We start from the raw sequence: 14,382 nt of genomic DNA on the forward strand, positions 1-14,382 counted from the left end.
TACTGACATCATTGTAATGATCTTTGTTCATTTCAGTTGGGAAAACCACTAAGACAGTTTTTTCTAAGGATGTAAAAAGGCAGGTGCAAAGGAAGTGACTGCCATTATAATGAAAACTCCTCAACCTGATTGTGACATGGTCGGCAAGCAGGCCTGCCATCACAGTGAAAATTCCCTAACCCAGTCTTCATATGAGAAAATATGTTTGGTGACTTCCCTGTTGCTTTTCTAGGGTAGCGTTAAGAGCTATGCAATTTAATACAATCTTGCTCACAACGTGTACACTATCTAACCTAGAAATCTGTATACAATGTAGAATTCCGTAGCAAAGCACGGGTACATCAGGTAGTATATTATAAAGCATAAAAACAACTGTATATAGAGTAAAATATTTTATGTTTTTTCTGTGATGCATATAAAAGGAATTGATTTTATATATATCTTTCGTATGACTTATTATCTAGAACAAGTTTTTACTTAGAATAAGCCTGGTACAGAATCTGTTCAAGAATGCTTTACTTCCACACTGTGTGTTTCTTTGGCTGCGATTATTGTATGTAAGTGTTAACGAAGTGATCCAAATAGCCAAAATTGCATTGTCACTTAGAAGCAGTGATGTTAGATAAGACTTTTCAAGTATATTTTATATGTGTGTTATATAGGTTTGTAAAATGAAAATTAAAAAGAGAATACAAAAAAACATGCATTTGTTGGCAAAAAATTACAAACCTGAAATCATCAAGGGTGTAATTGTTCCTAAAGAACTTTAAAAAAAATTCATAGCATTAGGTACTGGAATGTTGCTGATGGTTATACTGAATATGCTGGAATTTTGTAAATGGAACTCGGACACCCTGAGAAGGATGACGCTTCCAGATTTCATATAAGATTGTAAGCACGCTTAAAGCAGGGTGACTGCGCTCAAGGAAGTTGGGCTGAGGCAGCTGCTGTAGTGCAGAGTACAAACACTGTGCGCTCGGTCTGGGTTTATAAGAGAGACAGTGTATTTCAGAATGAGGATGCATCAGGTATTGGCTTCTAAATTTCTTTTGTGAAATAATGGTATGTATAACTCTGAGGTTCTTCAGTCTGTCAGCCTAATTCAGCTCTCACAGCTGACTGAAGTGACTGAGGCATTCTTCAGTAAGTCAAACTAATTCGGGGTAAAATAAATTTAGAAGATGCCTTTTTAATTAATGGTATCTTTTTCTGGTATAATTTATTTATTTTTTCCTTTTCAGGTATTTAATTTATTTTATCCTGAATTACTTTTTGACAGGCTGAAGAACCTCACAGTTAGAGATTAACTAAGTTGAAACTGAAGAGAATTGGCCTCCAGTATACCAAAAAAATAGTAGAATGATAATGAATTGGATTAAGGTCTAAACATATCTACAGTGCTCTCCTCAGTTATGTCTGATGTTCAGTTTTTTACATATCTTCATCAAATGCTAGAGTCCCTGTATGTGTGGTATTGTGGTATTGCAGGTACCAACTGTCCATTTATACTAGAAGTTTGAATACATTTATATTTTATTTCTTCTAGGAATTACAAACATTAAGATCAACGAAGATGAGCCTTGACCAGAAAACAAAGTTTTATGAAGAACAGGTTGCTCTCTACAATCAGTATATCGAAAAGTGTCTAGAGAATCTCACAGCAGGGAAAAGGTAACTTATTTTAATCCTCTCTTGTCAGATAGTTGCATAATTTTTAAGATTTTTCTTTCATGTTATTTTAAGTTATTTTAGCTTTGCAAATAATTTAATGAAATCCACTTATCTTTCCAGAAATGTACACTCACTCAAATCTTCTGACAAAGTGCCCAAGAAAATCAAGTCTAAACTAGTTTTAAAGTACACTGCTGCTAAATTGCACGAGAAAGGAGTGTTGCTTGAAGTGGAAGGTCTACCTGCATCACAGTTCAAGAATGTTCAGTTTGAAATTGCTCCCACTGATCACAATGGAGTATTCACTATTCGTGGAAAATTCATGGGAGTGGAAATGGAGAAAGTTGCTGTTGATATTCAGGTAAATTATTATTTACATTGCATTTTCACATTTGATGAATCGGTATCTTTTTGTACAAGCTCTGAGGACTCTTAAGTTTGTGGTCCTTGGAAAATTTGCTTGAGTGATGGTGTGCAAGCTTTTATATTGATGTCTTATGAACAAACTGTTGACCACTGTAGACCCTGGTTAGCATGCTGGCGTTAAGTCTCAGGGGTTCCAGGTTTGATTCCTGGCAGGGTTGGGAATTTTATCCATAGCTGGTTAATTCCACTGGCATGGGAGTTTGGTGTATGTGTCGTCTTCATCATTTCATCCTCGTCACGACATGGGGGTCGCCTACGGGCGTCAAGACCTGCATCTGGCGAGCCAGACTTGTTCTTGGACACTCCTGGCACTAAAAGCCATATGCCATTTCATTACTGTAGATCTTGAGATAACTTTGGATTTGGTGGTTGTGTTTCGAGATGGCATCCATCTTGTGTGACATCATGACTCGGGCTTCCTCGACTCCTCCTTCAATCAATTTACGGACAATATTGTGGCTATTTTAAATGGCAAATTCTCCTCTTCTCCCTCAGTACTCCCATCCAACATCCAAAATTCACTGTGAAATCCAAAATCCTTACATGAATTGGATGGTGTTACGCATCAACCTGCTAAGCTACAGTTTTCAAAAACCTGAATACTGGCACCATATATCACCTAAGGAGTTAAACTAACTGCTCAAATACTCATGGAGCTCTATTTGAATTTACAAGTATACAGTTGTAATGGAAGAAAAACATAAATGCCATTCTCATAATTCACAGTTACAAGTTTTGCATCAACCGTCTATTCCCCTTATTCAGAGAATTGATTTGCCAAGTGGTATATGGTGTACTGTAACAACTGGCTTAGCAGCCTTTTACTATCTCTGAATATTAGCTGCAAGCTGATTAATAGTGTATGTTGGATAAACTCTTTGAGAAAAGGCAGTCTGTATATAGAATCAGTGCTGTGTGCTTCTCTGCTTAACACAAAAAATACTTGTATTATTGTCCATGGAACAGCTCAAGGGGATAAAGTAGAACTGGAAGGGACAAGTCCCATATATCACAGGTAAGTAGTACAAATTTATTGTTATACAGTACATTATCATTAGTGCATGCTTGTCATTTACTGTATCACACTGTTAAATCCAAACAGGTAACTGTACACTAAGTAGTGAACTAATCAATACAGTAAAGCAGGGGCATATTTTCCTTGGATGCTAGGGATTTATTCAATCATATGTTATGATAGCCCAAAGAACTGTTTGAATTATGATTTTATTTATTTCAAGTCAAGTATTAATAATTTCATCTCTCAGGCGTTCCACACAACTGCACTAGTTCCATTTCTTGACTACATGTGGTACTAGTGTTGTCTCATCATGTAATCCACTATAGAAGGAAAGGGAGAGCAGATGGGGAAATTAAGGACATAACGCATTCAATCTTAAAAGTGCATTTGCTGGCAGACATATTCTTGAAACCCTCTGCATGATGCCACTGCAATGAAATCTTGGTCACTATCCACGTGCCATCTGTTACCAACTTGGAGAAAGTCTGACTATCCTAGATTACAGCGAGCAGGAACCATGGATTACCCCCTGGCGAGAACCCAATGTGACAGGAATGACCAATGCCATTGGGGTGATTTACCTCCAGTGCTTGAGTAGTGGCTGACTAGTGAGTTCATTCATCATGTGTTTTGTTTCTGAGCTATACCATGTGTTCAATGTTTGATTCTGCTTTGTGCCTCTATTGTCTCAGTGATGGACAAGTTTAAAACCGATGTAATTGACAATCTGTTTGTAAAGCCATTTACAACCCGTTTGTTCGCTAAAAAGATTCAAATAGTTAAAGCTGGCAGGCCTCTCACTTCCCATGCAAATTTAAAAACAGAAACCAAGAATTGTTTGCACGTTCAATCCTGAAACTATAGGAAAACTGTTTGGCTTTGAATCTCTAAACAAATTATTTTGTTGGTGAAAATCTGCACAATCTGCACACTGCTATTGCTAGGCACGAAAAATCATATTCTCATATCCATACATGGATATCCTTACATTGATGCAAGTGTGTAATGGACTGGTATAACTTGGAAACAATTCTCTAAGCCCATGGATAAATGGTGAAAATATCGAGCTTGATTAGGTGTTGTTATGACTTATGAGTTGTGGCTGTGAAGTTGTTTACGTCTATTATTAGTATTATCTACGTAATTATGTACGACAGGTTGTCAGTACAGACTTTGTTTGGTATAAATCGTGGTCGTATCATTTATTATTTGTGTGTTGTATGATCTCTCTTGTGTAACAGAACATGTGACCTTATGTCACAATACTTCTGCTGTATGTTTATTAATACGACTTTCTTTAATGTAAGAACATGTAATTAATAGTAGTAGTATACACCTGTAAATATGATGTAGAAATCCGATGTAATGCTGTGCAACACAGGATGAGATTCTAGAATGATGCACCTGTGTCACTCGAGTTTTACAGAATGTTCTGTTCATTTGTACATAGGTTATTGGAGACTGGAGAAGATATGAGATAGCATGTTGTGTCATACTTTTCTGGAAGTCTGGCCAATCAAGGTATATAAAAGGACAGTCTTGGGTAGTTGAATGGAATTGTTAGGGAGAGTCGTTAGAGCTATGCATGTGAACTCATGTTGTGGTTTTGCCGTTGAAGTGCTTATGTTGTGTTGGTACATGTGTTCCGTAGTTGGTTGACATGCTAATGTGCAGTTGATTAAGTTCAAGATGATGGTTCATTAATGTGTGTGTATAATGTGCATATAATTTGTAAATAAAACAGTGTACACAATTGACAGCATCTTGTGTGTGCATCTTTGTGAATATGATAATGTACCTTTGGTAAAACTAGGATAGATTTACAGTTGTATAAGCAGAAGCAGGAAAATGTTCTAAGCTGTTGAAGAAAAATCTGGAAATTCTGAAACGACTGACAAGTAAACCTTCTCTCCTTTGATACTGATTTGCCAGAAACCCATATATTTTCTGAAAGCTTATGTCAAAAGTAGAGAAATTGTGAAATCTTAGGGGCAGAGGGACAAGCATTTAAGAGCTATAAGACTCGCAAAGTATCAATAAAGTGTTGGAAACATGACATCAAAAGTTGCTAAAATGCTTGTTTTATGTAGTTATATAAACTAATAATATTCGATAAACTTGACCATTATCGATCCTTGATTGGTCCGTATTGACTTATAACAACAATGTACTCGGGTGATTGCTTATCCGCCCTGTCAATATATTATCAGTATTTGGTATTTACCTTTTTTTATACGCACATGTTTCGGAAGCCTTAACTTCCTTCATCAGCGTTACATCATCAAAATCAACCTTCCCCAAATCCCGACATCTAACATCATACCATTTTTACATTAAACATTGCCCTATATAATAACTTTAGTCCAATATATATACACTGTTCTTTTCTTGGTATTGTCTGTTATAATGTATGCATAAGACGAGACGGGTATTCTTTGGACATATCATGAGGATGCAGGATTCGCAACTTCTGAAACAACTAGTATAACACAATCTCGTCTCAAAAAATATGACAACAGGATGTAAATGAATCAGAGAAGTAAGAGAGGATCTGAAGGAAATAGGCCTTACAACAGAAGGCATCCACCACAAATAAGATAAAATTGAATACAAAACTCAAGAATACAAACCTCCGCTTTACCCTTACACGAAACAAACCAAGAACACGCATATTTTCAACTGAGGAAAGGGCACGAAGATCGGAGAGTCTGAAGAAGTACTGGGAGGACTGCAAAGCCCGAACAATCACTTCAAAGAGACCTGTACGATGGACTGACTAAAGTGATCCTATGTGGTCATAAAAGAAGAAGAAGAATGTAGCACTAACACTTTTGGGACCTTTAAAACACTCTTGAACAGATCACTATTCCTCGTATAATTTACACTCTTATAAATACGTATAATGTGCTGATGATGCCCAATAAGAAGGGTGAAACATGTCCACAACTTTTCAATCTTTTATGATTATGTAACCACAAAACGTGGTACTGTAGGTACTGAATAGGTGAATAATAAATGTATGCCCTGTAAATTGAATTTAAACATTTACAAGTCAAAAATCTTTTAGAAGAACCACTTGTGTCCCAGAGAATAATAAATTTCTGATAGTGGGGAACACATTGGTGGTTTGAGGAATGTTACTATGAATAGATGTATGCTGACCTCGATCCAAAGAAAAAGGTATTAGTCATACCTGGAAAAAGAAAAGCAATCAGAAGAGGAAAAAAAGAAAATGGAGAAAAGGAAAATTTAATTACAATTTAAACATTTGGAGGAAAAACAGAAAATGTTGAAAATTGAGAGAGAAAAGCAGGGTGCTGAAATTGAAAGGAAGAACATAGTTCTAGAAGACATAAAACAAAAAAGTAATCTTTTCCATAAGTGCAAACTTTTATTTTTCATTCCTATTTGTCTTCAAATTTGAAAACTGTTTTGAATATAGGCCTAGACTAATTGGAATACATTATATTTACCTACATTAGAAACACAGGTTAATTGTTTTTGACCTCAAGAGTGCTTTAAATCCACATGAAATAGTATTATGTTGCTGTGGTAAAATAATTTTATTTCCATATTTGAATTGACTTACTTGACTTAATTCCTGTTGTTCCTTGTGGAACATAGGGCATCAACAAAGCATCTCCATCTGATCCTGTTGTCAGCCAACCTCTTCACCTCTCTCCAGGTCTTGCCTTCTTCCATTGCCTCCATGTGTACAGATCTTCGCCACGTTTGTTTGGGCCTTCCTCTCCTCCTTTTACCCTGCGGGTTCCAATCCAGTGCCTCTCTCGATGGCTTCATTCCCTTTCCTCAACGTATGCCCTATCCATTTCCATTTCCGCCGCTTTATCTGTATGGCCATCTCGGTTTCACCCGTCCTTCTCCATAGTTCATGATTGGAGATTACTTCCGGCCAGTAGATGTTTAAAATCTTCCTTAAACAGCGGTTGACAAAGGTCTGCAACTTGGAGGTAATCACTTTAGTCACCTTCCAGGTCTCGGACCCATACAGTAGAACAGCCTTGACATTACTTCGGAAAATGCGAAGTTTGGTCCTGATAGATATTTTGTTGTTCTTCCATACCGGATAGAGCCGAACAAAGGCACCGTTCGCTTTTTGTATACGTTGAGAAACATCCTGTACTGCTCCTCCATCTTTGGAAACTACACTGCCCAAGTAGGTGAAACTATCCACATCCTCTATAGGTTCATCGCTGAAGACAAATGGGTCTAGTTTGTTGGTGTTCATCCTTAGGGCCTTGGTCTTCTTTGAGTTAATCGTTAGTCCCACCTTTTTTCCTTCTTTTACCAAGTCTTCAATCTTTGATTGCATTTCACCATGTGCCTCAGACAGGAGACACACATCGTCAGCGAAGTCTAGGTCTTCTAACCTATTTGCCAATCCCCACTGGATACCACGTTTCACATTTCGCGTTACATTTCGCATTACCACATCAATCACCACCAGGAACAAGGTTGGCGAGAGGATACAACCTTGACGTACTCCTGAACGTACAGATATAGGTTCAGATACACGGCCCTCATGTATGACTCTGCATGTATAATCACGGTATGTTTCCTGAATGAGGTTGGTAATTTGTGATGGCACACCATACCGCTTCACTTCCTTCCACATAGCTTCTCTGTTGATCGAATCAAAAGCTTTTTCGAAATCGATGAACACTGCATAGAGGCGAGATGACCATTCAGCACACTGCTCCAGAATTATCCTCAAGGTGTTTATTTGGTCTACACACGAGCGATTTGATCGAAAGCCTGCCTGTTCCCGTCGGAGCCTCAAGTTGATATACTCCTTAATTCTGTTTAACAAAACCCTGGTGAAGACTTTGCCAGGGATTGAAAGAAGCGTAATGCCCCTCCAGTTGTTTCAGTTTGACGTATCGCCCTTCTTTGGCAACTTCACCAGCAACCCACATTTCCAATCTGTCGGCATTTCTCCATTAAGCCATATCTTCTCAAATAGCGGCTGCAACATATTGGCAGTGGTATCCATATCAACCTTCATGACTTCTGCTGGAATATTTTCAACACCTGCTGCCTTACCAATATGTAACTCTCTCAATGCCCGCTTGATTTCCTCCACTGTTGGAATGCAGACTTTAATCCTTGGGTCAGGCTGGGTTTCTTCCTCTTCTTCGCCTTCTCCTGCATCTACTTGCTCCTCCAAGGAGTGGTTTAACACTGCAGAGAAATGTTCCTGCCACCGCTTCAGTTGATCCTCGGAGTTTGTTAGGAGGACACCATCTTTGTTTCTGACTGGACGGTTTTTCTGCATCTGCTTCCTTGCCAGAACTCTGGTGATGGTATAGAGTTCTCTAAGATTTCCCTTTCTGGCTGCCTCCTCTGCTTGTTGAGATAGGTCATCTATCCATTTCCTTTGATCTCTCCTCACACTTCTCTTTACTTCCTTATCCTTCGCAGCATATTTGGATTGCAATTCTGCCTTCCTTGCTCGTGTCTTACATGCATTCATTACTTCCTTTATCTCTTTCCTTTGTCTGATAATTTCCCATGTCTGGTCAGTCATCCAGTCTTTTTTCCTCCTATCCTTAAAACCCAGGATATTTTCACTTACTTCAGTAAATACAGATCTAGTCTTCACCCATTTTTCCTCAATAGTTTCATCCTCCACCTCAGTGAGTGCTTGGAATCGATTCTTTAGTTCTATCCTGAAGGCTTCTTTCACATTTCTGTCATCCCTTAGCTTTCCAACATCATATCGCTTCCTTATTTGCTCTATCCTTCTCTTTTGTGCCTGTATCTTCATTCTAAAGGTAGCCACAACAAGATGGTGATCACTACCAATGTCTGCACCTCTCTTATTCCTCACATCCAACAATGAACTCCTCCACCGTCGTCCAATAGCCACATGATCTATCTGGTTTTCTGTCCTATGATCCGGTGATACCCATGTCACCTTATGGCAGTCTTTATGTGGAAATATAGTACCACCAATAACCAAATCGTGGCTTGCACAGAAGTCCACAAATAGCTGTCCATTCTCATTTCGTTCCCCTAAACCATGCCTTTCCATAATATGTTCAAGTCCTTCATTGTCCTGTCCCACTTTTGCATTCAAATCTCCTCCAACTAGGATGATATCCTTCTTTTTCTGTTTCTTAACCGTTCTATTAAGATGTCCATAGAACGTCTGTTTGTCTTCCTCCTCCGCTGACTCCGTAGGTGCATAGCATACTATCAACACAATGTTTCTAATATTGGTCTTAAAACGTGCCACTATTATCCTTTCCGTCACTGGGTACCACTCCATAAGGCTCCTCTTGGCCTCCTTATCCATTAATATACCCACACCTCCATAACTCGCTCCGTCACCCTCGGGTCTTCCAGAGTATATAAATGTAGCTCCATCATGGTTTGCCAGTTCCCCAAACTCACTCCATCTTACCTCACTCAAACCTAGGATGTTCAGGCCATAACTCCTCATACATGCCACTGCCTGTCGTAGCCTTCCACTTTCCCGCAGAGTCCTCACATTCCATAGCCCAATTTTCGTTAGCCTTTTCAAGCCAAAGGTCGTCAACTTCGGATCCGTCCGGTTTCTCATTGTTGATGTTTCTGTAATAAGGTAATTTAAGGTTGTGCGAGTTATTGGCCCACAGCACCCGAGCTTGGTGGTGGGGCTGCCACCTACGCCTCCAAGCCTGCTGTTTTCTGTTGGGGTAGTCTCCCTTAGCCTTTGAAGATCCCTCTTCACCACAAGGCAGTGGTTTTCCTCTTTATTTTACCCCAAGAGGAAGGGTTACCTCCTCCGCCAACTTTGCCGTACCAAAGGTCTCCTTCTCCGCCTCAGTTGCCGTTAAGGACTTCACCAGAGCCCCGTTAGCCGTTACTTTTCAGGGTTCCTGTAAGGCCTTCACAGCTACCGTAGCGGTTCTGGGGCACACAAGGTCCCCGCTGTACTTCACCCTTACAGGCTATCCCCTACTTCGTACCGTTGCCCATCCCCCACGACGTGGACGAGGGGTTGGACTTATGGGGGACATATTTGAATTATTCGTTGTATGCTGTTCCTTGGAAATGGTAAGATAGAGGTATATGTTAGGTCTACGTGTTACCTTTAAACAATTTGGTCATATGTAAAGTGTCATCAGTGTAATTGTTTTTCCATAAATAATTGAAAAAAACGAAGTGAAGAGAGAATTAGGCCAGCTATGCGAATGGTGGAGGCTGGAATTTCCTTTTATGTTCCTTGTAAAACATGGTGTTCGGCGAATTAACTTGTCACTCAGTTTTTGTGAGTCAGGGAAATTTTTCTCAGTAGGTCAGGGAAAGTCAGGGAGACTTGAGAGAACATTTCTGTGGACATATTGTATAAATCACTACCTTCAGCATTAACCGGGGAGAAAGAGTAAGGTTGCACCCTTAGTGTATAGGCTTATGTGCTCAGGAGTATAGAAAAGTGATATCTCTATGTGTATTTTTTTTTTGCTTGAGGAATAGATTTTAAAAAATAATTCCATTTTTATTTGATCAGCCCTCATTCTTCTGTATGCTGATGGGTGGAATAAAAACTTACGGATAAGAAAAAGTTACTTGATTGAAAATGAACTTATTTCATTCTTTATTTCAGAGAATGGTACAGAAACACTGGGTATTTCTAATCTAATCTAATTGCCCAGCTGAGTAGTTCAGACAGTTAAGGCGCTGAATTTCCGAGCCCAAGTTGGCATGTTTGATCCTGGTTCAGTCCGGTGGTATTTGAAGGTGCTCATATATGTCAGCCCCGTGTCTGTAGATTTATGGGCAAATAAAAGAACTCCTGCAGGGAAAAATTCTGGCACCTCGACATCTCAGAAAACTGTAACAGTAATTAGTGGGTTGTAAAAACAAATAACATTGTTATCTAACCTAATTCCTATTTCACCTTGTGGAGCAAAGGGCATTCAGGAGAGCTCCATTCAGTACATTCTGCAGCTAAGTCTTTTACGTTGTCCCATGTACTCCAATTCATTCTATCGAGGATAATACTGATATAATATGTCCAGCACTTAATAGCAGCTCTGAGAAGATGCCCATCAAGAAAAAAACTAAAATAATTGTTGGCTATCCCCAAGAGTACAGTGAATACAGAATGAACAACATGAAGGCAGAACATGACATGAAGATTACTGGCTGAACAACTAGCTTACTGGAAGGAGATGAGGATGAGAAAACAAACACTAATAATGCAACAAGTTCATTCATGCTGCTGATAATTAGAACCTCTTATGGTGTATTTATAGAGTTATTGTGTCGGTCAACAATGGACAATGCCCATAACACCAAGATCTTAACTATGTTTCATCTTTTCATAGTCGGAGATAAACTTATCTGAATTAAAGTTTTAAAAAATTGTAAACATTCTAAACTGGTTCACTATCTTTCATTACAAATACCATAATTACTCAGCTTCATGCAAAGTGCCTTCACACTAAGTCATTCCACATCCTAATGTCTTCCTCCATATCATACTCGTATTCATTTGCTCCTTGCTCAGTTCCACCTTCCCTGTCAACTTGTTCATCTTCTTGATGTTCCAAATGCTCACCGATGGCACCACATTTCCACTGTGCTCTCCTTAAGATTATGAAGAACTGTACATGCCACACTTATTACAGAGCAACGAGTAGGAGAAAATCACAGGATATTTTGTATATTGATATGTCTAAACCAGTTTTTCCACAGGCCAAAAGCCCTATCTATGCTTGATTTCACGCAATTTAGAGCACTCGGGTACCTCATCTGAGAAGATGACACATGGTTTGTAGATGGTGTCATTAGAAATGTGTTGCATCAGTAGCTGATGTCTCCAATTAAGATTCATTTTTTCAAATCTTGCATACTGCAAAGAGCTTCGAAATATCCTAGAATCATTTTTGCTTCCCTTTCATATGATGATGCTTGTAAATTAGTTTTTCACGCCAGTAGCAGCAAGGACATTTATGCAAAAGTAGCCTTTTCGGTTTTGATATTCGTCTTTGTCATCACTCGAAGGACAAACAATTGGTATTGTGTGTCTCATCTATGCAACTTAACACGCCTGGAAAACCATATGTTCTGTAAAGGTTTCTTTTGTAGCAACTGCATATTCATTGCTAGGGAACTGTATGTAGTCTGCTCTCAGTTATCAAAAAATAGCTGCAGATACTTGGTGGATGTACTGACAAGAAAATGATTCAGAAACCTCTAGAAAATCACCAGTTTCATGACGCAGTGTACCGCTTGCAAAAAGAATTAATACTACCAGCCCCTTTTTCCAAACAGGAGTAGTGAAACCCCTTGTGGTATTTCCAACTAAAATGGGGATAAGAACTTGAATAAGTTGTTTGGCATTTTTGCTTGAAAAACAATACTGGTCAATAAACTTGTGTTTTGATAAATAAAGAAATGGATTACTGCCAATTTGTTGATGTTGGAATTCTGTCTAGGTCCTTGTGTATGTACGTAGTCCAGATAATCCAAATAATCCATTTTCACTTCACTTCACTTCTCAGGTTACTGTGCCTGAACTGATAAGCTGCCGTTTTAAGTTATGGACTAAAATTAATCCTTGACTTGGAGATTGTAATCCAGTTTCTGATCGAGCAAAACTGGCAAACTAAAATTGATTTCAAGTTACAAGACAACCTTCCCCCAGCAAGCAAAAATTTTAAGCCTAGAGTTAAATAGACTTTTAGTTCTAGACTAGAGGTAATCCCCGACTCAGCAACTGCTCCTAAAAAATAAGAAAGATTAATCAGTTGGCTGTGTAAAGAACTAAGATTGACATTGATCTGAAGAAAAGATGCTCAGTTTAAATTAAACGGGCTAGGAAGACACCATATGCTATTCAAGATACACTTAATGAATCATCACTACCCAATGAAGGTGATTAAATAGCAGCAGAAGTAAAAGGAGCAAAGTACTTTACAAAATTAGACTGTGAACGTGGATTTTGGCAGATAAGAGTGAGCAAGAGAAATGAAAATGATCTCGCATTCACCTACCGTTGGGAAGATATTTATTTCAGCGACTTCAGTTTGGCATCGGTGCTTCGGAAAACACCAGCCTGATTAATCGAGTTTGTACGCTACATTGTCTCATCAGAAAGTTAAAGGCAGGTAATACAAAGTACAGGCTATGCTTTAATGTTCGATGAATGTAGCGGAGAGTAGTTCTGTTATTTGACATTTAACAAACTACCCTCTGATGTCATTGGTTACCATATGGCACAGTAGCATGCTTTGCAAGTTATAGTCCAACAACAAAAACAAAACAATTAATAATAATAATAATAAATGGTACGTAGTGATATGTAATAAGCATTCATCTATCCAGTTAAGTGATTTCTACAAGTTTATTTTTCCATTCTATAAACCCAGCAATAAAATCTCCATTCAAAAGGTACCCGTGGATTGAAAAAACACAAGATTTTGCAAGGACATACGGAATAAAAAGGGAGAGTAAAAATTTAATTTGAACTTTCCATATATTATTTCCAATTGTAAACATTAACCATGTTAATCATAACAACAATTAGGTTATGAAGCATGACCCAAGATTAAAATTTTAATAAACAATTTTAGTCCTGACTTCACAAGGTGCTTGCGAGTTGAGAACAGGTTTAAGACTTGCAGTTGCAATTATTCATAAATACCATGAGAAATTAAAATTTTTACAAGCCCTTTGGACATAAGAAATTTTTTTAGCAAAATTCCCTAAGGAGGATTAAACTAGAGTAGATGAATCCTATGTTTCATAAACCCAACAAGTAAGGAATATAAATTCCACTTTCCAATATACTTATTCACTTCAACCAGTACATTGGAGTACAGTATAACCCCATTTATCCTAACTAAACACATGGTAAATATTTTCGGAAGTTAAATGTTGAAATAAATATGCATAAACTCTGTTAATCAAAGGTGCATACTGTATATTAACATTAAAATGTTTACATAATGTCACTCATTGTATAAAATCAGTGATTCTCTTCTGAATTTTCTTGGTGTAGCGCTGTCGTGCAGCTATGTTGCGCCACCGTTTACTCAACAGTACATCAGCTGGTGTAGGTTCATTGCTTTGTTCAACAAGGCACAAAGCAATCTAAAATAATGAAAATTTTTTTTTTTTTTTTTTTTTTTTTTTTTTTTTTTTTTTTTTTTGTTACTACTGAACTGAATACTGTATACAGTAATTTTATTACAGTACTGTAATTAAAGCGTGTGGTACTGTAGTTTAATAAAAAATCAAAATCAGTCTTACCT

General features: G+C 38.1%; 1 protein-coding gene across 1 annotated transcript in view; it reads left to right on the forward strand.

Annotated features, from left to right (window-relative positions):
• Window positions 1-14,382, forward strand: part of LOC136864220 (ras GTPase-activating-like protein IQGAP1) — a 565,781-nt gene that overhangs the window by 544,918 nt on the left and 6,481 nt on the right. Inside the window, exons 35-36 of the mRNA XM_068226153.1 lie at window positions 1,547-1,671; window positions 1,792-2,032. Of these exons, the coding sequence (XP_068082254.1) occupies window positions 1,547-1,671; window positions 1,792-2,032 (366 nt within the window). The remainder of the gene's footprint in view (window positions 1-1,546; window positions 1,672-1,791; window positions 2,033-14,382) is intronic.

This window comes from Anabrus simplex, chromosome 1 (genome assembly GCF_040414725.1).
Source record: "Anabrus simplex isolate iqAnaSimp1 chromosome 1, ASM4041472v1, whole genome shotgun sequence".
In the NCBI taxonomy this organism is placed as follows: Eukaryota; Metazoa; Arthropoda; class Insecta; order Orthoptera; family Tettigoniidae; genus Anabrus; species Anabrus simplex.